Here is a 27,483-nt window from a genome sequence, read left to right as displayed (position 1 = left end):
GCTCTGAAAGTTATGTGGATTATCATATTTAATCCCATAGATCACTCTGTAAGATAAATACTAATGGATCCACACTGTACAGATGAAGAAAGGAGTCTTAAGTCACAGCTGGCAAATGGTGGGGTCTGGACCTGGCCACAGGCCATCTGGTCCTATATCATTCTGCTGAGCTGCCACCCTCTTACCTAAATAGCAGGTAACAGGTAACATAGCATCTACTGCCCCACAATTTAATCCATATTTTTCTAGGCTGGGCTCTTGGGGAGGATGTTTGGGGACAGGGTTAAATTGTTTTTTTTTTTTTTTTTTTTTTTTAATTTATTTATGATAGTCATACAGAGAGAGAGAGAGAGAGGCAGAGACATAGGCAGAGGGAGAAGCAGGCTCCATGCACCAGGAGCCCGACGTGGGACTCGATCCCGGGTCTCCAGGATCCTGCCCTGGGCCAAAGGCAGGCGCCAAACCACTGCGCCACCCAGGGATCCCAAATTGTTTTAAAAATAAGTAAAAATATAGCTATTTTTATGCTTCAGCTTTTACTGGTAATTTGATGATCTAATTTTAAGAAACCAACATTAAAATGAAGTTAAAAGGGGGCACCTGGGTGGCTCCCCTGGTTAAGCATCTGCCTTTGGCTCAGGTCCCAGGGTCCTGGGTTTGAGCCCTATATTGGGCTCCCTGCTCAGTGGGGAGTCTGCTTCTCTCTCTCCCTCTGCTCCTCCCATCGCTCACTCATTCTCATTCTCTCTCTCTCTCTCTCTCTCTCTCAAATAAATATAATCTTTAAAAGTGAATTTAAGAGGACCTTGATATTCTCTTTATTACAGGAATCAAAAAATAAATTTTTTTAATAAAATTTTGAATAAAATATTCCCCTTTATTGGTAGTAGAGCTAGAAGAGTATTCACTTATTCATTATTGCTGATCCAGAGACAAATTACTTAGGTAGTAATTAGGCCTATTAAAGGCAGGTGTTTGTAGTTTTTGTTTACATTTTATTGTGGGGAAGAGCAAAATTCTGTTAGTTTACTAAGCCAATTAATTTGTCATCAGTGTCTTTGGATGGCTTTGCTGACAAACCAAAAGATCAGCATGGCTTTCTGTCACCAGTCTTTGCCTTGATGGGGAGCGCCCCTTGGGCTGGCATTCTGGTCTGAGCATTAAGCCTGGGGACCCTGGTAGTTAGATTTAGAGCTCCTTTCCAGCAGTGAATAATAGGAAGAAGGGCAAAGAACAGCTATGTGGAAATCATGAATTGCTTGCTTATTTTCTGACATGTTAATTTAAGTCTTTGGGACCTTTATTTCAGTTTCCATATAAATGCATTTAAACGGATGTTTTAGAAGCTTGATAATTTTTGTTGTTTTGATTTGTTTTGATGTACTAAATTGTAAATGAGAAGGAAAAAAACCCACTTCTTAGAAGTAATCATTGTCCATATTCTAGTGAGTTTTAGTGGTTATTTCTATTTGCCCTAAGCTCTTTGAAGGAACAGTATTACTTTCAAATTTTCAGAATAGTTTTCATCATATGCATTTTTGCATATTTTTTCTGCTTTAACTCCTATTATTTTTCATAAACATACATATCTTATGCATATAAACAGATTTTTTAAAAACAAAACCAAGTCTTACATTTCTTTCTATGTCTTTTTAATTTGGCTGCCTGTGTATCACTTTCAGTGTCCTTACCCTTTCCCAGCAGGGCCTCAGGCTCTTTAGTGTAGTCACTATTCTCAGATTTGCTAGGACTTTATTAGAGGAGCAGGAGCAATCTTATTCCAGAATCTGGAATTAATAGATTTTCTAGTTTTCTGCCTTGGTTACGTTTTTACCTCAAGTATAATGTTTGTTTGGCAATTAAAAAAAAATTGACATACTATACAGTTCATGCATTTGCAGTATATAATTCAGTGGCTTTCAATCAGTTTAGAACATATTCATGTATGTTCTTCATGAAGAAGCCCTGTGCTCATTGGTGGTCACTCCTCATTTCTCTCCGAATCCTAGCTCCCTTAGTCCTAAACAACCACTGATCTACTTTCTGTCTCTCTAAACTTGCTTCTTCTGAACCTTTCTTATAAATGGAATCACATAATACATGGCCTTTTGTGATTGGCTTTGGTTTACTTGGCATAGTGTTCTCAAGGTGGATGCCAGTTGTTTGTATATAGCAGTACTTAATTGCTTTTCATCCCACATATGGATACATTGCATTTTATCTATTCATTCATCAGTTGATGGATATTTGGATTGTTTTCACTTTTTGGCTATGATGAATAATTCTGTGAACATTCATGCACAAGTTTTTGGTAGACATGTGTTTTCTTTTCTCTAGGGTGTCCACCTAGGAGAGGAATTGCTGGGTCACATGATAACTCTATGTTTAACCTTTTGAGGAACCACCAGACTGTTTTTCAAAGCAGTGTGCCATTTTTAAAAAATGATCTATACAAGGGTATGAAGAATCCTTGGGGTTCAAATAGACAAGAATATAGATGTTCTTTCTTTTGAGAAAATATCCTTTAGAGTTTTATAGGCTTCTGTCCCATGTCTGCATATCTTACTTGGTGTATCTCATTGCCTTAATAGATAACTGTATCATTTTCCATATTTAGTTTCCCTCTAGACATCTGTTTAAAATTTTAGCTCCAGATGGACATAGATAACAACTTTTAAAGTAAAATCATCTATTTTCCTTTTCTTAAACAGTAGCAGTAACATCAGCCCTTAATCTTGGTTGTGAACTATAAGTGGCTACAGTAATAGAAAAACTAGAGGACCATCAGGGGGCTTGTGGTGGTGGTTTTCTTTTTGAGATGATGTGTATCAAAGCTGTGAATAAGGGCTTAAGCACATACTGTACAGAACTGGCTGGGCCTCTGGGAAAGGGAAGATGATCCCACTATCAGCACTGTATGTTGTAATTCTAAGAGCTCTGTCTAAACAAAGCATCTTCGGACTGGATGTAATCCCAAGAACTTATTTTCTCTATCTTAGATCTTAGATCTTTAGACTAAATTTAACCCTTTTAGGATTAAAGGATGTGCTTGTCATGATGAACACTGGGTAATTATAACAAAAACTTTTTAAAAAATGGTAGCCTGCTTTAAAAAAAAATTGTTACCTTTTTAAAAATGATAGTGGTCTATACTTTTCTAAAGGTAACAATGTGGAAGACTCTAAAATATTTTTTGAATTGTTTAAGGTAAATTTAAATCTGTTTAGAAAAATTGGTTTAAGAGACAGAAAGAGATTTCCAGATTAAGATGGTATCATGAGTTTGTGCTCTCCTGTAGAGATCACAGTCCTCTGAAAAACTTGGGGCCATATTTGAATTCAGGATTTGGGGGGATTTCAAAAGGCTAGTCCATGCATTCCATATGTACCCAGTGAGTTTGGGCATTACCCCATAATACATTACATTAATATTTATTGAAAAGTCTTATGAATATTCATACTATGGGGTATAAAGGATGACTAATAACAGCCTCATATCTATTCCGGGCATATTTAGCCATTAAATGACTTTGTTACAAACTTAAAAAATGAACTTCTAGGTTTCAGAGATTTTTGGATTTGAGGGTTGTAGATAAGAAAGTTAAGGGATATTGGGATTGGGCTGTGTTCCAAGCCGAGGAAGGGGGTAGATTGTTTTAAAATGAAAGAAAAAGGAAAAAAAAGCAAAAGACATTGCCAGGCCTAGAGAGAAGCAGTATCTCATCTTCAGTGGGTGGTCAATTGAACTGAGACCCTAGGCCTCCTGGGTTCTGGGTCCAGAATAAGGAAGTGGGAACTGGAGATTTGGCCCCTGCAGAGTAACTTAACAAAGGGCTAGAGGAGAGATGTGGCCCTGGGACCATGCACAGCGCCAGAAGTCTGGTGCTGAAGTGCGGCTCCCCAGCTCACGAGAGGAGGCTTATTAGGTTGTCTATTCTGTATGGGATAATCATTCATAAAGAATTCTTCTGTCTGTTAAGCTGGTAGCACCTGCCTTAAGAAATACTAATCTGGGCAAAAGGTAAGGATGTGAATGAACACACTGGCAATCAGCATGAGGTAATTGGGATTGGTAGGAGAGATAATAGAGGAAAATAATGGAAAATGACCACTTGGTTTCTTGCTTAAGGGATCCAGTAGAGTAGTGTCATCAGTGAGGTAGGGCAACCAGAAAAGGAACAAGATTTGGGAAACAAATGTTGATTAGACTGGGAGATGCTGAATTTGAGGGACTAGTGTGTCAGTAGCTGGGAGATGTTATATTTTTATATCATGAACTCTAAGCAAAAGAATGGCTTTAGAAATATGTAAACATACCAGTAGTTAAAATTAGGAGAGGACAGTGTTTTCTAGGCTGTATGAAGAAGGGGAAGAGAGCTAAGGGCAGAACGTTGGGAAATACCACTGTCTTTAGAGACAGAAAGAGATGCCAAGGAAGAAGACTGAAAAGGAGCAGTGAGAGGGGGGAAGAGCCCAGAGTCGTGAGGACCAGAGGAAGAGACCACAGGAGTGATTGTTAGTGTCCTGTTCTTAGAGATAAGGTGTATCCTTCTCAGAGTTGAAAAGGTCCTGGTTTTACTCTGCCCAAGAGGTCCCATTGGCCTTTCATTCTTTGACCTACATCAACTAGACCATGTTCTCACAATTAGCAGTCACTTGAACCATTTGTACCCTGCTAACTCAGAGGAGATTCTAGGGTTGAGGAATGGATTAAAAAAATACATATTCTGGTAAACTCGAACAAGGTTAAAAGATGGTAAGAGAGGGGCTCCTAGAGATTGGAACAATGCAGAGAGGAGTGAATGAAGGGTCCTGGTCCTCGGGACGTAGCAGGAAACTAGCCTTGCAGAGAAAAAGGGACTCCCCTCCTCCTAAGAGTGAGGAATGCATGGATGCAGGCAAGGTGTGGTGCTACAAGGTTACTTTAGAATAGCTAGGTTGAGCATCAGCTTTGAAATATTCCTGGGGGATATTTTGCTGGCTTGAATATAACTGTGTCTGACAAATGCATAACATCCAGTTTTGGAAACTAAAATTGCAACAGTCTATAACTAGGTTTGGGCATGTAAGAGTGTTATTAATATGACTAGATAATTACTAACATTCTATATAAAAATTGCTAATCAACAGTTGCTTGGTGTCATAAGCAGAAGCAGCAACGGGACTAAAGGGAGAGCGTCTTTTCAAAAATGCTTCTCTACTGCCCCAGTGAATCTGCACCAATGAAGATGGGGGTGTGTAGGGTATATTCATGGAAAAGGGGGAGTTACTGTTTTCCCAGGACTACTTATATGCATGCTCAATGTATGAATCTGGAGGTTGCCATTTATATTTTAGCATCAGAGATTATCCATTCATTTAACAAATATTTATTGAGACCTCTTATGTGAAGTACTACTAAGGGATTAGAGATGCAGGAGTCAACAAAATAAGCATGTCTGCCATTATAAAACTTCCAGTATAGTAGGTGGAAGTCAGACAGTAAACATCTGCATAATAATAATTATGTGTTATGTAGTACATTGGGAAATAATATATGCTATGGGAAATACAAGTTGGACAGAGTAAGGGTAGTGGGGAAAGTGCCCAGGGGTGGAGAGATTGGGGTAAGAGGTCTGGGGAGGGGGTGTACGGGCAGAAAGGACAGCTAGAACAGAGTCCCCAAGGTGTTAAGTATTCCAACATGTTGAAGAGCAGCAAGGAGGCCAGTGTGGACACAGTGTAGTAAGCAAGGGGAAGAAAGTGGTAGGTGGTGAAGGCAGTAGAGGGAAGATGAGCATCTGATTTTGGACAGGTTGAGCTCGAGATGCCTGGTGGAAATTCAAGTGGAAATATTGGGATTTGTGAATCTAGAATTTTGAATCTAGAGAGCTAGATCTAGAATCTAGAGAGCTGGGCTGGAAATATCCATTTGAGAGGGAGGAGTTGGCATATAGAAGATATCTGAAGCCATGAGACTGGGAGAAATTACCAGGGAAGTAAATGTAGATAGAGATGAGGGTCAAGAACTGAATCTCGTGGTGGTCAAGACATTAAGAAGTCAAATGGTCAGAAAGGAGCCAGTAAAAGATATAAAGAAGGAAGACCAGTGAAAGCCAAGTGTACAGTGTAGCAGAGAGGATGAGGGAGTAACGAACTGTGTCAGATACTACTGAGAGTTTAAGGACCAAGAATCCACCACTGGGCTTAGCAAAATGGAGGCTGTTGGTCACAATGAAGATAGCAGGGTAGGTGGAGTAGTAGGGGGCTGAAGGCAGACTGGAGTGGGCTAAGGAGAGACATGGGAGAAGAGGGGTTGGGCGTAATGAGGAGTACAAAGGAGTGGGACACTGGTTGGCCGAGGAAGAGGCATCAACTGAAGGTGTGTTTCTATGCTGATGGGAGGTGCCCTGGGGAAGGCGGGGAAGAGAGAGCTCCTGGAGCGGTGTCCGTTTGCTTAATTCTTCTCTCCTTCCCTATCAACTTGAGATCTTGTTACTTTTGCTCACTTTTTGGGAAATTGTTATCCCACTTTTGGCAGGACGACTGTGAGCAACTTTATCTTTTTTTTTTTTTTTTTTTAGATTTTATTTATTTATTCACAATAGACATAGAGAGAAAGAGAGAGGCAGAGACACAGGCAGAGGGAGAAGCAGGCTCCATGCAGGGAGCCCGATGCGGACCCGACCCCGGGTCTCCAGGATCGCACCCCGGGCTGAAGGGGGTGCTAAACTGCTGCACCACCCGGGGATCCCGCAACTTCATCTTTAGTCCCCATGTGTTCACTGGTAGAGCAGGAGTGGCAAAAAGTTGTAATCAAGTTGCAAAACCCAAGTGATTAGAAACACCCTGGTAGTAGTAATTATTTAGTAAGACACCAGTTATAATAGGCACTTAGTAATGTTCTTAATGAGAGTCTGCCACTTAGTATAGTAATACAACTAGTATGTTGAAAAAATGGAATTACTGCATATGGTTAATAGAATCTTTGTGTAGGGCAGCCAGGACAGCTCAGCGGTTTAGCGCTGCCTTCAGCCCAGGGCCTGATCCTGGAGACCCGGGATCGAGTTCCGCATCAGGCTCTCTGCATGGAGCCTGCTTCTCCCTCTCCCTGTGTCTCTGCGCCTCTCTGTATCTCATAAATAAATAAAACCTTTTAAAAAAAAAAAGAATGTTTGTGTACCTTTCAGAATATTTGCTTTCTGTGTTGAGCTGCATGAAATTACTTGTAAAACCCTTGACTTTAACCAGGTGGCTTTCTTTAGAACCCCTGTACCCATCTCTTATCATGTTCTCATCCTCATCCTCATCTTTACCAGTTGGACTGCATGTTTCCTGCAGCCTCTACTTACTGCTTCTTCAAATTTAACTAATCTGTGGTCCCAAAGAGCATGTTTTCATCTGATTCCATTAGTATGTGTAAAGATGGAAGGAGAAAGAGTGGTTGGAATGTCCAGCTTTTAAGATTCCCAATAGAGCAGACTCTTGACATCTTCTCAACCAAAACACCTCAGTTAACTAGCATGAATGAATATTTTCCACAGGGAACTGTAAAGTAATGCCCCTGGAGCACAGCAGATGTGTATTTTGCAATGTTTTTAATCTTAGATGCCAATTTTCAAAGCATTAATAAACCCTACCCAAAGCATTTTATTCTTCAGTTGTATTGGCTAAGAACTTGCTATAATTATGACCCTAACCTGAATTTCCCGCTCCTAAATCCTAAGGATATCCTGTCTTATATTCTTTGCTTATCCTCTACAATAGCTTTCTAACCCTCGAAACCACAGGTGCACTTTCTTGATAAGTTATCTGCTTGGTCATTTGAATAATAAATCTGGAAGTTTTCTTTTGACCAAAGTGCATGAGCAGTAGCGGCCACTTTTGCACTCATACTTGAACATTTAACAAGCAGATATTAATAACAATTTTCTGTCTCCTTCTAATTATTTAGCTCTGTAAGAAGCATCATTTTGGAATTAACAAACCAGAGAAGATTGTACCATCTCCCGATGACTCAAAGTTTCTACTGAAGACTTTTACGCATATTAAATCCAATGTGTCTGCGCCTAATAAAAAGAAAGTAAGAGTTTAACTGATAGGGGCTTAGAATTCATCTTTGATTAGTTTTAAATTGAAGGGTAATTTTCTTCCCAGTAAACTTGTTTTCAAATTGCTCATCCTATGAAAGCTCTATCTATGCATGGTCCTTGGGATTATATTCACTTCTCTCCTGGGAAGTTGGCTATTATCCATGTAATGCTGTGACATTGAATTCCTGCGGTAATAATAGATTAATTTCTTACAGGTTAAGGAAAGTAAAGAAAAGGAGAAGTTGGAGAGGAGATTACTTGAGGAGTTACTGAAGATGTTCATGGACTCGGAATCTTTTTACTATAGCTTGACCTATGACCTGACCAATTCAGTACAGAGGCAGAGTGCTGGGGAGAGGGACCCCCGTCCCCTTTGGCAGAAGGTACTCCTCTTCTAGCTCAGAGCAGAACAGTTTCAGACCCATTTGGCTTCTCTAGGAAACCACAGACAACATGTTTCTTTTTTCTTTTTCTAATAGTGCTATCTTTTCATTTATTTATTTTATTTTATTTATTTTTTTATAAATTTATTTTTTACTGGTGTTCAATTTGTCAACATATAGAATAAAACCCAGTGCTCATTCCGTCAAGTGCCCACCTCAGTGCCCGTCACCCAGTCACCCCCACCCCCCGCCCACCTCCCCTTCCACCACCCCTAGTTCATTTCCCAGAGTTAAGAGTCTTTCGTGTTCTGTCTCCCTTTCTGATATTTCCCACTTATTTTTTCTCCTTTCCCCTTTATTCCCTTTCACTATTTTTTATATTCCCCAAATGAATGAGACCATATAATGTTTGTCCTTCTCCGATTGACTTATTTCACTCAGCATAATACCCTCCAGTTCCATCCACGTCGAAGCAAATGGTGGGTATTTGTCGTTTCTAATGGCTGAGTAATATTCCATTGTATACATAAACCACATCATCTTTATTCATTCATCTTTCGATGGGCACCGAGGCTCCCTCCACAGTTTGGCTATTGTGGACATTGCTGCTATAAACATCGGGGTGCAGGTGTCCCGGCGTTTCATTACATCTGTATCTTTGGGGTAAATCCCCAGCAGTGCAATTGCTGGGTCATAGGGCAGATCTATTTTTAACTCTTTGCAGAACCTCCAGACAACGTGTTTCTGAACTGTTCTTTCTCTACCTTTTCCAGGTTGATGACCGATTTTTTTGGAATAAATATATGATACAAGATCTTACTGAGATTGGTGTGAGTAATTGTCTCTAAAATATCCTAAGGAGTTATAGTTATTAAGCAAATATTTTTAAATTGTATTAAAATGAATTAAAAGTTTCACTAAAATGAGGTGCCTGGCTGGCTCAGTTGTTAGAGCATGTGACTCTTGATCTCGGGGCTGGTAGTATGAACCTCACGTTGGGTGTGCAGCCTACTTAAAAATTTAAAAAAAAACTTTTTAAATATCACTAAAATATTTTGCCCTCTAGAATGGGAATTGTTTGGCTAGAAAAGCTAAGGCATTATTTAAGGCAATTCACAACTCCACTGCATAGCCACAGACCTAGATTTTTAGCTAGTTCCCATAGGTTAAGACTGTGCAACTAAAGTCCACATATTTCCTATGAAAGAGAGGTTTTGTTTGTACCCATTGGAATGTGAAGCCCAATTTATCTTTAGTGATACCATTTAACTTTCCTGTCTCCTCATCTGGGAGCTGGAGTAGACAAATCTCTAAGGACATTCTAGTACTGCCAGTATTTGAATCAGGGAAGATAGGGAATATGGTGAGATTATTGCATGAGGTTACTTCCAGCTTAATGATTACTTTGTTCCTTTACTCTGTCACATATGTCAGACGATTATGACCATCCAAGGACAATTAATTCAGTCCACAGATATTCATGAAGGCTTGCTATGTACCAGTTACTGTTTTGGACACAAAGTGGGCAAATAGTTGAATGAGTAACATGTTTTCTTGTCATTAACTTTTCAAAAATTTCAAACCTTTTTTCTCCTTTCTCTTTCTCTCTCCCCCTTGGCAGTGGTTAGTATAAATGATTTTGACTTTAGCAGTGTCTACCACTAGATATCTATCTGTCTTGCCTCTATTGAGAATGAGGCTTGAAAATGTTCTCACCTCTTTTTATGAGGCTGATCAAACTATGACCACTGAAATTCAGTGATGGGGAGAAAAGGGTTACTGTAATGCAGATTTTTGCTGTTTGCTGACAGATTGAGCTCTAATATGTTTTGCAGAGTTTTTGTCAGACACTTCGAATTACCATTTAAAACTGATGACTTGCAGTAGAGGTGGCATTTGGCAGTGTACGTTTCTCTTTTCCTGTCACGATTTTTGCATGATTCCTAGAACAAAAATACAAATAATGAGGATGGTGGTAAGAATAATGAATGCAAATAGATGCTTCACTTCACAATTTTCAATTCTAACCACCTTCCTAAGATCCTATCTGCATGCTCCATAAAACAAAACAAAACCATGAGACTGGTCCTGGCTTATGTGGTTATGGATGTGAGGTGGGTTTGAAGGTCATGCTGAGATTAAGGCCAGATACAGTTGTGGAGATGTGAGAGAAAGAGGGAGAACAACACTCTGGAGCCCTTCTTACCCTTTACCGTTCCTGCAGTCAGCTGGGAAATTGGAGTATTCTTAGTCTGAAAGGCACAGAAGGGGACATGTCTAACTGTAATTAATACTCTGCTAATTATGTTGGGTGACTTTGTAAAATAAGTATGGAAAGGATTTTTTTGGGGGAGGGGGCATTTCATTTGCTGTATGTACTTTAGTTTGGCAAGGCAAGTTTTTTCCTAAACTAGAAAACAAGTCTGTCTTCTATGCTCATAATAAAGTGATCAGAGTTAGTTGTATTTTATTAAAGTCTTGATGCAGTGGGGAGTTTAAAAATCAACCTGTACGTTATTTTTGGGTTTTGTTGTTGTTCTGTGCCAAGGGGAATAATCACAATAGTTAAATTTGTCAATACTTATGATAAGGCAGGAACTATGCCAAACACTTTCTACATTTTACTCATTCATACCGCCTAATGAAGTAATAGTTTTTCCTATTTCTCAAAGCAGGATTTTGAGGCATGGTGAGGTTAAGTGATTCACCGGAGTGAGTAAGAGCTTGAATTCATTACCCAGGCAGTGTGGCTTCTGTCTTCTATGCTGTGGGCCCTCTCAGGCAGCTCTTGTTTTTGTTTTTAAGACATCTCTACACACAATGTGAGGCTCACGACCTCAAGATCAAGAGTCCTGAGTCAGTCAGGTGCCCTTCAGGCAGCTCTTTCTGAATGATGACTATAGAGAAAAGGAAAGGCTCTCCCCTTTGTCGTCCTCCCTCCCTCCTTTCTGCCATTCTCCAATAAGCAGGAAAGATGGTTAAAAAATAGGTTTCTGCTTCTAATAGACTCACAAATATGTGCTGGCTTCCGTTTGAGTTTAAACAAGTAGCAGTGCTGTACGGAAGAGAGACAACATGATGCTCGTATTGTTTTCAGACACCAGAGGTGGACTTTTGGATTCTCCCCATTATCCAAGGTTTTGTGCAGATTGAAGAACTTGTGGTTAATTATAATGAATCATCTGATGACGAGAAAAGCAGCCCAGAGACCCCCCCTCAGGAGTCCACCTGTGTAGATGACGTTCACCCACGGTTTCTAGTGGCTCTCATTTCACGCCGAAGTAGGCACAGAGCAGGTGAGTAGAGGGCTGGAATCGTGTACAAGTTAAATTCAGAGGAAAATGGTAAAGCTGCAGATGTGTTGAAATGCTAATGACAATAATGGATTTGGAAACATAATTGGCTTTAAAGTGCTCAGTGACTCTAAATAGTGTGATGTAATTGGGGACCAATTTCTAGAGGGAGGTGAATGGGGGAGAGTTAACAAAAGCAGAAAGAAAAGGAGGTATATATATGGAGAAGAGAAGAGAGTCACTTGGGATATGCTTCTAAATACCATTGTTCCCACTGACAGCGTGTATCACGGTAATAAATCCTTTCTGAGTGCTAGAACCCTTGGGAAAACCCTTCCCTTTCAGTTCACAGAAAGTATCTTCAGTTCAACTTTTAAAAAACAATGATGCATATAGTTATGAGTTTTGGGGAAGTTGTTGCTGCTCTGTCTGGCAGTTTCACGTTAGATCCTTGGAGCTCTGCTGAAAGGCCTAGTTGGTTAAGAAGGGTATCTAATCAGACTCAATAATTTTTTTTTATGTTGCTGTTTTCTGTTTTAACTGTCTTTTTAGGAATGCGTTATAAACGGAGAGGAGTGGATAAAAATGGGAATGTTGCAAATTATGTGGAAACTGAGCAGTTAATTCATGTTCATAATCATACTTTGTCATTTATTCAAACACGAGGCTCTGTGCCTGTCTTTTGGAGCCAGGTTGGGTATCGATACAATCCACGACCCCGGCTGGACAAAAGTAAGCCTGTCAGTTACTTGGTTTGCAAATGATGATTTCAGAGAGAATTTTTTTTTTTAAACATTAGGTACTTCATGGGTTTGGATTTGCTGGATTAGATACTTCATTTAAAACAATAACCCATGGTGAAATTTAATAGTGAAATAGTATTTGCAAAAGTAATAACGATTATTGACCATCTGAGTAAGTTATTTAACAATAAAAAAATTCCCTAACAATAGGGTAAAACATAGCTTATTTCACAGATTTTAAACTGTTGTTTCCTTGGGGAGTACTTTCTTAAATGCTTACTTTCAGAAAAGAGTAAATAAATATAGCCAATATTAATAGAAGCAGAAAATATCTGAAGATGGCATCTACAAAAAATAGATATGTCTTTACTCAGATGTCTCACTGTGAGGGGTTTGTTGTTGTTTCAAATATTGAGGATTTAATTTCTTCCAGTATTTTAACTGTAGCACTGGAATAGCTAAGGAATGTCAATCTAACCAGATTACTCAGTGAGGTTGATTTTTAAAATTGTTTACAGAATATTTTTCTCCCCAAACTCAATATATATTTATGAGAGTCAAGTAAACCTTCAGTTTTTAATACTTATATTTGTAGAAAGGTTTTTAGTCTCTTATAAACTACATGGAATCCTGTTTCTAACAATAGGCCGGATGCATGGACAATAAAGGTCCTAGTCTCACAGTGTGCACTTCCAATGTAGTTCAGTTCCAGTTGAGAAGAAAGGAATCTAAGATCTTTGTCTTAGCATTTTATTATAAAATACTGGTTTTAGACCATCTTAGTTACATTTGGTTGTCAATAAATTATTGAAAAATAAAAGTAAAGATGGAATAGACACTAATTGCTGTCTCAAACATTGGAAGGAAAAATAGATTTTGTATCACTTCTTTGTAGGTGAAAAGGACACTGTTGCCTATTTCTGTGCCCATTTCGAAGAACAACTGAAAATTTACAAAAAACAGGTGGGCTTTGATCTGTAGTAATAAAATGTTCCTTCATACTCAGCCATGGATATGTATCTGTTTCTTTAAATTTCATGAAAATAATAATGTACTATTTGTAATTAAGCAAAATGGCATCTTGTCATGAAGTTGACCACATAAGCTAATGGTATTTTCAATATTTTTTAGGAAGAATTATCATTGTACTTTAGAATATTTTTAGATAAGAGATTAGTCTACTGCTGGTTCATTATTACAGGCCAAGAGTATCTAGAGTAAGAAATGAAAGCCATCTCTTTGTACAACATAGTTGCACCTCCTGAAGATATCAGTGTATCTCTCAGTATCCTTTTTTCTCTACCCATCTTTCATGTGTAGGAATATGATCATGTAGACTAAAATCAAGTGAAAACTGTTAAGAAAATTCCAAGTTCAATAAGATGACCAGTTTCAGATACAAGATTCATATAGAATAATCAGTAAGTCTTATCCATTAGCAATGAGCAGTCTGAATGTGTAATGCTATAGGATGCAGTTTTCTGACAGTCTTCAACAAAAAGAAAGAAGAAATTACCTAAAACCCAATAAACATACAAAAAAGGTAGCATGTGTATGGAGGCGGGAGGTGGGAGGAAGAATGACTAAAGAACACAAAAGAAAAACTGAATAAATGGAAAGAAAATACCATGTTCCTGGAACAAGGGACTAATACTGAATAGGTGTCAGTTCTTCCAAAATTAATATATAAATTTTGTGCAGTCCCAAAGAAAGCTGAGCAGGAAAATAAAAAGCAAACCCTCAGATGAAAAAAATAATGTTTGATAAGCAAGAAAGGCAGGTAATTGAGGAAATGAAAACTCACACATTACTAATGGAAATGTGTTGGTACAGCTGTTTCAAATGGTATTATCAAGCAAAATAAAATATGCTTATATTGTTAGTCCAAATAGTTTTGCTTTTTGATATCTATCCTATGTATTATATACAGAAATCACTTTCTGGTAGATATGGACCTGAATGTGAAAAGTTAAACCATAAGGGACCCCTGGGTGGCTCAGCGGTTGAGTGTCTGCCTTTGGCTCTGGGCATGATCCCAGAGTCCCGGGATCGAGTCCCACATCAGGTTCCCTGAGTGGAGCCTGCTCCTCCCTCTGCCTATGTTTCTGCCTCTCTGTGTGTCTTTCATGAATAAATAAAAAAAATCTTAAAAAAAAAAGAAAATTAAACCATAAACCTTCTAAAGGAAAATATGGAAGGTCTTTTTTTTTTTTTTAAGACTCAGGACCTTAGCTCAGCCTCACTTTGGTGTCCCTAGAACATCTTTTTGACCTCAGGTCTTAATCATTATTTAAAAAGTGCTAACTTGATGAGAAAATATCAATACATTTAACTTTACTAAATTTTTAACTTTTATTAAAGTTTTATCATTTATTTATTGAAACTGTGTTAAACTTAGGACTAAAATCACCAACCATGATGAAAAAATTAATAAATTAGACTTTATTAAAATAAAGAACTTCTGGAGGTGCTTGGCTAACTCAGTCCAGAGAGCATGTGACTCTTGATCTTGGGGTCGTGAGTTCAAGCTCTACATTAGGTATAGAGATTACTGCTTCTCTCTTCCCTCACACTACTCTCTCTCAAATAAAATAAATCTTTTTTTAAAAAATAAGGAACTTCTGTTATTTAAAGTCACTGCTAAGAAAACAATAGCAATTCACAAAGTAGGAGAAGATATTTCAGATTTTTTTTTTAAAGATTTTATTTATTTATTCTTGAGAGAAAGGCAGAGACACAGGCAGAGGGAGAAGCAGGCCCCATGCATGGAGCCCGACGTGGGACTCAATCCCAGGTCTCCAGGATTACACCCTGGGCTGAAGGCAGTGCCAAACCGCTGAGCCACCCAGGCTGCCCAGATATTTCAGATTTTTAAATACATAACTAGGACAAAAGACTCCTATCTAGAGTTGTTAAAAAACAAAACAAAACAAAACAAACAAACAAACAACAAAAAAAAAACCTCTTATAAAACCCTTAAAAAGAAAAAAGATGTATGTCCTAAAAGAAAACTGGACAAAAGATTTCAGCAGATGTTCATGAAAAAGTATATTTAACATGCCAGTAAAGCATATGAAGGGTGTTCCACTTCATCAGCCATTGGGGAAATGCAAACTAAAACAACTTACACACCACAATGACTACAATGAAAAGATAGTATATGCCAAGTTTTGTTAATAAGGATGTGGAACAACAGGAACTCTAATACAAAAATTTCTAAAAATCTACCTGAGAGAAACACGTGTTCAATCCAGGAGGCATGTACAAGAACATTTATTGCAGCATCAAAGTAACCTGTTCTTCAGGAGGTCAACAGAATAAAGTATGGCACATTTAAAATGTTGAATACAGTTGCTTAGAAATGAGGTAGATCTGTGTGTACTAGAATGGAAAGACCTTAAAATCACATAGTAGAATGAGAATAGACTGTGTAACAGCATATGGTGTGTTGCCATTTAAAACCCACCAAACAAAAGCGTATTATTTATATACATGTAATTCTTTCCCATATATATGTTCTCACACATCTATGGAGTGCACGTTTATATAAGCATACTTTTATATGGGCTAAAAGAGAACCTACCACTGCTTACCAGTGTAACTCCAGGGAAGGCTGTGGGTCTGGGTTGCAGTGAGGAAGGATTTGACCTTTATCTACATTTGAACTTTTTGCAGTGTGAGTTAAGTTCATGTATCAGCAACATGTGTAATTAATAACTAGCATTACAGAAAATAAACCACTGTTTAGATGTTAATACATAGGGGCACCTGGAGGGCTCAGCTGGAGGAGCCTGTGATTGTTGATCACGGGATCATGGGTTTGAGCCCCATGTTGGGTATAGAGATTACTAAAAAATAAATTAAAACTTCTTAAAAATGTTAACCTGTAATCATTGTGAGAATTGTAACAATACAGAGATGTATGAAGGAATTAGAAGAAATAACCTCCTCATCACCCTCATCCCTACTCTGTGTTGACTTTCAAAACCTGTTTGTACACATCAGTTTTATCAGTGTGCGTACTGAGCAGACCCCTCTTCCTTTCTAACAGTACCCTAGAAATGTTCCCTTATCTACCCGCATCCTCTGGGTCACTGTTCTCATACAGGTGGACCTGCAGGTCAGTCTGCCTCAGTCAGGATGGCACCACTGTTCCTGTTGCCAGTGATTGGTTTAGGCACTGGCCTGTGTGTATTCATTGGCAGTTTGACCAGTGAGGTACGACATGAGGGAAGTCTGCCGGGAAGCTTCGGGGATTGATTTCCTGCTCTAATAAAAAAGAGATACGGGAACCAGCGGTCCCTCCGTGGTAGTTGTGTCTGGATTTGACGTACTGCCGCGGCTGTGTTGAAACTGTGAGTGAACTTAGCCTGAGAACTGGCCAGTATGCCGAGGACGGCAGAAAAGATGGAAAGATTTGGTACTGGTACCACTGAATTAAGCAATTCTGGAAACATGCAACCTCCAGACTTCTTGTTCTAAGATCTGAGTCAGTGATTTGTCAGTTGCAGCAAAAACCATCTTGACACATGCATATTTACACACATAAAATCAAGCCAAAAGGGGGCTGTACCATATATACTATTCTGTAACTTTTCACTTAATATTTCATGGCTGCTTTTTCTCTATTTCTCTATTGGTGGATCCTTAGGCTATAGTTTTGCTTATGTAAAAATTTTCCAGAAAACAATGTTCATATATTATGGGACACTCATGTGCTTTATAGAATATATTTCTAGAAGTAGGATGGCTAGATCAAACAGTATGCATTTAAACGTGATACCTACCATTCTGATGTTCCCAAAGAGATCACAAGAGTTTATTCTGTCAGCAACTGGAGCCAGTGCTCATTTCCCCATATATTCACCAATGCTGACTCTATTCAGGATTTAATTTTTGCTTCTACATAGATGAAAACTAGTTTTCTGTTATAAATTTGTATTTCCTTGGGGTTTAAAAAAAGTTTTTGTTTAAATACCAGTTAGTTGGGATGCCTGGGCAGCTCAGTGGTGAGCGTCTGCCTTTGGCTCAGGTCAGGATCCCGGAGTCCTGGGATGAAGTGCCGTATTGGGCTCCCTCCTGCTTCTCCCTCTGCCCATGTCTCTGCCTCTCAGTGTGTCTCGCGAATAAATAAATAAAATCTTAAAAAAATAAATTCCAGTTAACATACAATATATTGTTAGTTTCAGGTGTATAAGATAGTGATTCAACACTTCTATACAACACTTCCATACAATATTTGGTATTCATCGAAACAAGTGCACATCATAATTCCCATCACCTATTTCTCCTGTCCCCCCCATGTCCCCTCCAGTAACCATCAGTTTGTTGTTCTCTATAGTCAGAGTCTGTTTCTTGGTTTGTCTCTCTGTCTGATTATTAACAAAATTGTAACTTCATGTTTATTGACTCTCTATATGTTTTCTCCTGTGAATTTCCTCTGTATTGTTTATTCTTTTTTTCTTACTGAATTTATAGCATTCTTACATATTAATTGGTTTTATGTTATAGTTCTTTATTTCTTTTTGTTGTTTTACCTTTGCTTACTTGTATTGTCATCAGGTATAGAGGTTCCAGATTTTTATGTTGTCACATTTGTACATCTTTTTCTTTATGCCTCTGGTTTTTATCTATGCTTAGAAAGTCCTGTCCTGTCCTACAGTTATGGAAAGATCGCCCCAAATATTCTTCTAGCTTTTTTTTTTTTTTTTAATTTTATTTTATTTATTTATGATAGGCACACAGTGAGAGAGAGAGAGAGAGGCAGAGACACAGGCAGAGGGAGAAGCAGGCTCCATGCACCGGGAGCCTGACGTGGGATTCGATCCCGGGTCTCCAGGATCGCGCCCTGGGCCAAAGGCAGGCGCCAAACCGCTGCGCCACCCAGGGATCCCTTCTTCTAGCTTTTTTATAACTTAAAAATATTTTAGGTCATTAATGCATCTATAACTTACATGTTAACTAGGGAGCTAGTCTAAGTTTTCCCCCCACAATATGGGCAGACGATTATTCCAGTACTATTTATAGAATATTTTGTATTTCTCCCAGAATGATATTGTTATCCTGTTTTAGATTCCTCGGTGTACATAGGTCTGTCTCTAAGCTGTCCTCTTTTATAGGTCCTTCATCTGTTTCTACATAAGTACTACCATCTTAATTGCTATAGACTTAGAGTATGTTTTACTCTTCAGTAGGTCCTCTTTTATTATTAGTTTTCAGAACTTTTTCCACATTAGTTTTCAGAACTTTATCCTTCCAAGGAATTACAAAAAAAAAAAAAAAAAAAAAAAAAAAGAACTTTATCCTTCCAGATGAACTTTAGAAATAACTTGTCAGCTCCATAGAAAGATCCTGATCAAATTTTAATTGGGATTGTTGAATATTTAGATTCATCTGGGGAGACTTGGCATCTTTACAATATCTGGCTATCTGGAACCATAATGTATCTTTCCATTTACTCAGATTTTCTTTTATGTATTTCAGCAAAGTTTTATAGTGTCCATAGGTAGGTCTTATATATGTCTTTAAAAATTATTCTAAATAATTTAAATACATGCTATGACAAAGGACCTGCTTTTATCATGTATTCTAATGGGTTATTGCAAATACATAATGCATAAAAAAGTTTTTAATGCTGTTGACGTGATTCTCATACACCTAAATGTAACAAGTGAAAATCTAATTTTATGGGAAAAAAATGGATGCTTGAGTGGATAAATTTCTAATTATGACTATAAAATATTTCTAAAACATAATTCCAAATAAATTGATTAAAGACCATATTGAGTTTTTAACACCTGAAAACTGAACTTGTTTTTCCTTACTCTCACAGGTTATTATTAACTTGGTGGACCAGACAGGCAGGGAGAAAATTATTGGCGATGCTTACCTGAAGCAAGTGTTACTCTTCAACAGCTCACACCTCACTTATGTCTCATTTGACTTCCATGAGCACTGGTAAGAGGGCTTCCTGGTGGGAGTTTTAATCAGTTCCATTGTTTGTGGTATGTGCTGCCACAGCGACTTTAGCTTCTCCTCTTCCTTTGGGCAGAAAAACTTCTTGTTGTTACTTAGTTTTAATATTCATATGAGCTTTATTTTGGCTAAAAATTTAGTTGTTCCTGAAATATTTAGACTTTCTTTCGCAAAAGAACGTGTAGATGGAGTTCCATTTTTCCTTCTATCACTCAAAGAACTTCTGGAGGATTTCCTTTCTGCTTGGGTCCAAGCCTGGCAAAAGTAATTGAGTCTCCTTATTTAAAAATCATTGTTGTCTCATCTTTATGCTATATTAATAGTACTTCTTTCCCTATGGATAGACTTTACTAGAGTTTGCTCTGGAAAAACAACTGGTGAATCATTTTCATGGTAACTTTAACCTATGTGTATTCTGAAAGCCAGGTTCTTTTGTCATAATACTTGCTCTAATGTAGGTTTGCTTACCCAGATGTATTGAAGATTTGGTGGGGAAAGAAGCTTCTGATTCCTGCAATATGTTTCAGTGTATTCTTAAATATATTTTCCTTCACAATGCAGATTAATTGTAAGCATGTATATAGTTGCCTATGTAATTTATAGTAGTACTAAAAGCAATACATTTTTTAATTTTTAATTTAAAAAATTTTCCAAGCTACTTTAAATATTGTATCTTAAGCTAAAAAAGAAAGAAAGAAAGAAAGAAAAAGGCCCAGTTCCTAAAAAATTTTTTTTTTCTTTTGGCATGTATTTTAGCCGAGGAATGAAGTTTGAGAATGTTCAAACACTAACAGACGCCATTTATGACATTATTCTTGACATGAAGTGGTGTTGGTAGGTATTTCATAAGAAGTCAATTTGACAAACTCTTGGTCTGTGAAATCATATGTATTTGGCACTACTAAGCATTAAAATAATAGCAAGCTGGAAAAGCATTTTTATTTTTCTTGTTTTGCTCCCCAGTTCTTGTTCTTTACAAGAGAGTGTGTGTCATTAGGCAGTGTTAGCTTTAAACAGGGAAAAGGTGTCAGGTGGTCAGGCAAGATGGAATGGCATGCACTATGGCTGTTCTTTAATTCCCTCTAATGCTCCATGGTCTAAATTTCCTCTTTCTCTTCTTTCTTAGCATTCCTAACATGGCATTGGGGTACTTGGTCTCAGTTTGCAGGCATTTCAGAATTATCAGAGAAGGAAGATGATTCTCAGACTGCAGGAGGGATATGTAGGAATAAGAAATTGGCTTAAAGCATAGGAGAGAACATTCTATTAGACTTTAAGGCGACAGGTGGCCAGAGAAATTAGATGCACAAGGCATGCTGCAGGACTCCTCACCAAGTGGTAAAGTGACTTTGTCTGTTCAAGCTAGATGCATTTAGGTGTGTTTCTCCTCGGAGTCAAAAGGGAGGGACAGGATGGTGGTTTAAAGCCCCTTCTGGCTTTAACGTAGACGAGCATAATTTGGGGTTGTGTCAGCTCTACCTAGTAGTTGTGAGACTTGGGACAAGTCATTCTGCACCTCAGTTTTATTTTTCTTCAAAACAGATATAATAATGTCTGTCTTATGAAGTTACTGTGTAAATGAGTAACAGTATCTACAAAGTACTCAGTGATGCCTGTCACATAACATTCCAAACAAATGAATAGCCAGTGCTGCTGTTGTTATTGCTATACTCTAAAGAATTGTGGTTTTTGAAAACCTTATTAAGGTATTTTATATTGTAAAATAATCCCATACTATTTTTAAAAAGGGTTGATCAAGCTGGGGTAATATGTAAACAAGAAGGAATTTTTCGAGTCAATTGCATGGACTGCCTGGATCGCACCAATGTGGTTCAAGCCGCCATCGCCCGAGTGGTCATGGAACAGCAGGTAATTGGGGGTCTATTAGATTGTAACTATTCATTTCTAATTTTTTTCCACATGTGAACAAAAAACTAAAATCTTTCTTCTGTAGAACATTTACAGCATATAGGCATTCTCGTGACATTGAAACCTGGAAAGTACAACCTTCACTAGAAATAAGTTGAATTAAGTGGCATTTTCTTAAGAACTCATTTCAAAAATGTGAGGCCCAACATTTCAGTGTTGATTGGGTGGCATTGTGTGGTCACACACCTTTTTTCTCTCAGTTCCAAATCCTGCCTTATGTATTGCGGCCTGAATCTCTCCAGCACTTTCTGCTCAGCCAGCTGCCTTTTTTAAGGCTCTGCTAGTACCAGGTGCCAAAGGAAGACAATGAAGCTGGAGGAGGAGGAAGGGGCAAGCTTTGTCACATGTGTCATAGCCCTCGTAGCGCCTTCTCTGTCACTGTTGCCTCCTTTGGCACCTAAGAAACCAGCCTTTACTCTCTACCCCCCAGTTGGTGGCAGCTGCTTCCTGTAGTCCTAATATCTGTTACTCAGTGTCCCCTTTTAGATCTTTCACCCCCTATCACCTGAGTAATGAATTTTCTTTTTTTTTTTTTTTTAAGATTTTTAAAAGTTTATTTATTCATGAGAGAGACACAGAGAGAGAGAGAGAGAGAGAGAGAGGCAGAGACATAGGCAGAGGGAGAAGTAGGCTCCCTGCAGGGAGCCCACTGTGGGACCCAATCCCCAGACCTGGGATCATGCCCTGAGCCAAAGGTAGACACTCAATTGCTGAGCCACCCAGGCATCCCCAAGAGTAATGAATTTTCAAGGTGGAAATTCTTAGCCCAGTTTTTGGGTGTTTTGGATAGAACGTAGTGACTGTTTTTTGAGACCATGAGTCTGTTCCTTCTAACATTGTACTCAAGCAGCCAGATTTTGAGTGTAAACCGTGGCTCCACAACATATTAGGTGTTGACCCCATGCAAAAAGCTCAACATCTCTAAACTTCTATCTCTTCATCCTTAAAATGGACATAATAAGAGTATTGATTACAGCAGGTTATGAGGAGTAAATGAGATAATTTGTATTAAAAAAGCTCTTTGAACCCCAGCCTCAGCACAGAGTTCACACTTACTGGGCACTTGTTGCTCTGCTACTGCTAATATTATTGTCGTCTCAGTAGGCTTTTTTGATAGTTTCACTTCATAGCCAAATTTAAAGCAAAGACCAAATATGTAATAATTAAAAATTACATCAGAACAGTATAAATATTTCATTCTACTTAATTATGTGTAGCAGTTGGTAAGACGATCTCTCAGTTGTGCTTTATTTTGGAAAAGTCTGAAAACACCATTTCTTTTATTTAAGAGTCTGAAAAGGTATGTGAACATGCTTCCTCTTTCCATGGTGTGTATCTTATGTTATGGTTTCCTGATTTATATGTAGCTAATCCACCAATGTGTTAATTTTAGCTGAAAAAACTAGGTGTGATGCCCCCAGAACAGCCACTGCCTGTGAAGTGCAATCGGATCTATCAGATAATGTGGGCCAACAACGGTGACTCCATCAGCAGGCAGTACGCGGGGACCGCTGCTCTGAAGGTGAACGTCAATAGTAGCTGCTGTGGGTCATTCTATGGGACACAGGATGGGGTGTTAAGCCAACTTTATTTTTGAGAGAAAGATATTTGGGCTACAGATGGTAATCTGTGTATTTAACTCCTTTCTGGAATGTTTGGCTCAGGCAGGGGTCACATATTCAGATTCTGCTGGGGCCAGGTAAGGTGGCCACCCATTAGATGAAAGGAGGCCATGGGTACAGACCTAAGGAAGAGCATCTGTCTCTGAAGGGCACTGTTCTACTGCTTCCATATGGGGACAGAGGCCCAGTGTTGCCAGATCTTCCAGTATTTCAAGGGAGTTTGGAAATTTGGAATTTCATGTGAAATAGTTGGTTTTTAAGATATTACATAGATAAAACATGTCTATTGGCAGAATTTGGTTCCTAAGTATGATACTTTGCCTCCTCTGAATTTGAATCCCAACCCTGCCCCTTACTAGCTTTGTGTCTGTCTCTTCATTTGTAAAACAGGATAATCCTAGACACACTTGAAGATTATCATGGGATTTATATGAGTGAATGCATGTGAGGAATTAGACCATTCCCTGGCACACAGTAAATGCTGAAGAAATGTTTTATTATCTTTTCCTGGTTGTTATGAATAAGTCTTTTGAAGATCCTACAGAGCTAACCTTCACAGAATTTAATTAATTTATTTTTTATTTTAAAAAATTTATTAGTGTGCACGAGAGAGAGTGAGAGAGCACCAGCTGAGGGCTGAAGGGGAGGGGCAGAGGGAAAGGGAGAAGCAGGCACCCCATACAGCAGGGAGCCTGATACGGGGCTCAGTCTCAGGATCCTGGGATCATGACCTGAGCCAAAGACAGATGCTTAACTGACTGAGCCACCCAGGTGCCCCACAGAACTTAATTTAAAATGTGAACTATACTTATTGGTCACCAAGTACCCCTGTGGGCAATACGAAATAAGAAATGGTTGAATTAGTTTAAATTAGTTCTGTTAATTTTCCTTCAAGGTAATAGTTCATCTCAAGATATTTCTTACAAAAAATTGTATCAAGTCTCAACAGGCATAAGATAGTCCATCTTCGGTTGAGTGATAAATATCAAAAAGTTTTTTATTAATTAAGGAAATTAGACTTTAGGAGTCATTGTATAAGTTACTGGTTAAAGAGAAATGAACACCTACATATATAAAGCAAATACTAACAGAATTAAAGGGAGAAATAAATAGCAGTATGATAACAGTAGGGGACTTTAATACCCCCCCTTTTTTTAAGATTTTATTTATTTATTCATGAGAGAGACAGAGAGAGGCAGAGACAACAGGCAGAGGGAGAAATAGACCCCATGCAGGGAGCCCAATGCGGGACTCGATCCCAGGTCTCCAGGATCACATCCTAGGCTCAAGGCAGCACTAAACTGCTGAGCCACCCGGGCTGCTCAATACCCCCTTTTCCACAATGGATCATCCAGGCAGAAAATCAATAAGGAAATAGCGAATTTGAATAGGACTGTAGACCAAATGGACCCAGCAGGCATATATAGAACATTTCATCCAGCAAGAGCAGAATACACATTCTTTAGAAGCCCACGTGGGACATTTTCCAGGGAAGATCATAGGTTAGACCACAGAACAAGTATCAACAAGTTCAAAAAGATAGAAATTATATCAGGTATCTTTTCTGACCACAGTGGTATGAAACTAGAAATCAGTGACAGGAAAATTGGAAAATTCATAAATATGTGGTTAATTAAACAACACTCTCCTAGACAATCAATGGGTCAAAGAAGAAATCAAAAAGGGAAATAGAAAAATACCTTGAAACAAACGAAAATGGAAACACAACATACCAAAACTTACCGAATATAGCAAAAGCAGTTCTAAAGGGAAAGTTTAGGGGATGCCTGGATGGCTCAGCTGTTTGGCACCTGCCTTCGGCCCAGGGCATGATCCTGGAGTCCCCGGATCAAGTCCCACATTGGGCTCCCTGCATGGAGCCTGCTTCTCGTTCTGCCTATGTCTCTGCCTCTCTCTTCCTCTGTCTCTTGTGAATAAATAAATAAAATCTTTAAAAAGGGGGGGGGGTTTAATAGCTCTAAATGCCTAAATTAAGAAAAAAGAAAGATCTCAAACAACCTAACTTTACACCTCAAGGAACTAGAAAAAGAAGAAAGTTAGCCCAAAATTACCAGAAGGAAGGAAATAATAAAGATTAGACCAGAAATATTTGAAAGAGAGACTAGGGAGAAAAAAAAACAATAGAAAAGATCAATATAATTAAGAATTGGTTTTCTGAAGAGATAAACAAAATTGACAGGCCTCAGCTAGACTAATCAAGAAGAAAAAGGACTCAAAATTATAAATAAAAGTGTCATTGCAAATGATACCATAGAAATGCCTAGAATCACAGGTGACTACTCTTTACAATTATATGCCAACAAATTGGACAACTTAGAAGAAAAGGGTAAGTTTCTAGAAACTTACAACCTACCAAGACTGAACTTTGAAGAATTAGAAATCTGAGCCAGTGAGTGAGAAGTAAGGAGATTGAATCAGTAAGCAAAACCTACCAAGAAAGAAAAAGCCCAGGGCTTACATGGTTTCACTGGTGAATTCTATCAAATATTTAAGAAGGAATAATTCCCTCTCAAATTCCCTCTCAAATTCTTCCAAAAAGTGGAAGGGAAAGGAACATTCTGAAATTCATTTTATGAGGCCATGATACCAAAGACAATTCATTACAAGAAAAGACAATTATAGGCCAAGATCTCTGACCAACATAGATGCAAAAATCCTCAACAAAATGCTAACAAAACAAACTCAACAGCATGTTGAAAGGATCACACATCATGATCAAGTGGAATTTATCCCTGGGATACAAGGATGGTTCAACATGCTTAAATCAATAAATGTGACATGCCACATTAATAGAGTGGAAGGTAAAAGTCATATAATCATTTTAGTAGATGCAGAAAAAGCATATGACAAAGTTCAACATCCTTTCATGAGAAAAACTCTAAACAAATGTGGCATAGAAGAAAATGTACTTCAACATAGTGAAGGCCATATATGACAAATCCACAGATAACATCATATTCAGTGGTGAAAAGCTAAACGCTTTCCCTTTAAGATCAGGAACAAGACAAGGGTGCCCACTTACCACTCCTATTCATGATAGTAATTTAATTCTAACCAGCACAAGCAGGCAAGAGAAAGAAAGAAAAAGCATCCAAATTAGAAAGGAAGAAGTAAAATTATCTGCAGATGACATAATCTTATCCTTAAAAAAAATCCTAAAGACTCCACCAGAAAATTGTTAGAACAAGTTAATTCAGTAAAGTTACCAGCATACGAAAATCAGTTGCATTTCTATATACTAACAACAAACTATCTGAAAAAGAAATAAAACAATTCTATTGACACTTGTATCAAAAACAATAAAAATATTTGGAATAAATTTAACTAAAAAGGCAAGAGATGTGTACACTGAAGATTATAAGACAGCGATGAAAGGAAGACACAAATGGAAAGATATCCTGTGTTCATAGATCAGAAAAATGAATATTGTTAAAACTTTTATAATACCCAAAGCCGTCTATAGATTAAATGCAATCCCTATGAAAATTCCAATAGCATTTTTCACAGAAATAGAAAAAGAGATCCTAAAATTCCTATGAGCCCACAGACCCCTTAATAGCCAAAGCAATCCTGAGAAAGAAGAACAAAGCTAAAGGCATCACTTGCCCTGACTTCAAACTTTGTTACAAAGCTATAGTAATCAAAACAATATGATACTGGCATAAATCCAGACTCATAGACCAACAGAATAGAACTGAGAGCTCAGAAATAAACCCACGCATATACAGTGAACTAATATTTGACAAGGGAACTAAAAATACTCAATAGGGGAAGATAGGCTCTTCAAGTAAATGGTGCTGGGAAAACCAGATACAATGTGAAAGAATTAAGTTGGGCCGTCATGTCACAAAAATTAACTTGAAATGTATTAAAGATTTAAATGTAAGACCTGAGGCTTTACAGTTTGATCCTACAAGAAAACATGGGATAAAGCTCTGAGGCATTGATCTCAGCAGTAATTTTTTTTTATTGGATGTGACACCAAAAGCATAAATGAGAAGAGTAAAAATAAACAAGTGGGACTACATTAAACTACAAAGCTTTAGCACAACAAAAGAAACAATTAACAGAATAAAAAAACTACCTATGGAATGGGAGACACTATTTGCAAAACCTAATAAGGGGCTAGTATCCAAAATATAGTAGTTACTCCATAGCTCAATAACAAAAAACGAAAATAATCTGACTAGGAAAATGGGCAAAGGACCTGAACATTTTTCCAAATAAGACATACAAATGACCTGTAGACACATGAAAAGATGCTCAACATCAATAATTATCAGAGAAATGCCCATCAAAACTACAGTAAATAACCACCTCATACTAATTAGAATTGCTATTACCAAAGACAAGATAACAAGTATTGACAAGAATGTGGAGAAATGTACATTGTTTGCAGGAATGTAAATTGACACAGCCATCATGGAAAACAGCATGGAAGGTCCT

At 38.1% G+C, this 27,483-nt stretch overlaps 1 protein-coding gene across 2 annotated transcripts in view; it reads left to right on the top strand.

The window, feature by feature from the left end:
• The window catches only part of INPP5F (inositol polyphosphate-5-phosphatase F), an 87,508-nt gene that overhangs the window by 40,750 nt on the left and 19,275 nt on the right, over window positions 1-27,483 (top strand). The window contains exons 4-13 of one of the 2 annotated variants that reach the window (XM_041743980.1): window positions 7,933-8,061; window positions 8,287-8,454; window positions 9,228-9,284; window positions 11,552-11,750; window positions 12,300-12,479; window positions 13,386-13,453; window positions 19,323-19,447; window positions 20,222-20,299; window positions 21,214-21,334; window positions 22,788-22,916. In XM_041743980.1, coding sequence (XP_041599914.1) covers window positions 7,933-8,061; window positions 8,287-8,454; window positions 9,228-9,284; window positions 11,552-11,750; window positions 12,300-12,479; window positions 13,386-13,453; window positions 19,323-19,447; window positions 20,222-20,299; window positions 21,214-21,334; window positions 22,788-22,916 — 1,254 coding nt within the window. Of the gene's footprint in view, window positions 1-7,932; window positions 8,062-8,286; window positions 8,455-9,227; window positions 9,285-11,551; window positions 11,751-12,299; window positions 12,480-13,385; window positions 13,454-19,318; window positions 19,448-20,221; window positions 20,300-21,213; window positions 21,335-22,787; window positions 22,917-27,483 lie in introns of those variants that run through there. The other variant, XR_005986067.1, reaches the window with a different exon arrangement.

Source organism: Vulpes lagopus, chromosome 2 (genome assembly GCF_018345385.1).
Source record: "Vulpes lagopus strain Blue_001 chromosome 2, ASM1834538v1, whole genome shotgun sequence".
In the NCBI taxonomy this organism is placed as follows: Eukaryota; Metazoa; Chordata; class Mammalia; order Carnivora; family Canidae; genus Vulpes; species Vulpes lagopus.
The sequence above is the reverse complement of the archived record's forward strand: the minus strand, read 5'-3'. Positions and strand labels throughout refer to the sequence as shown.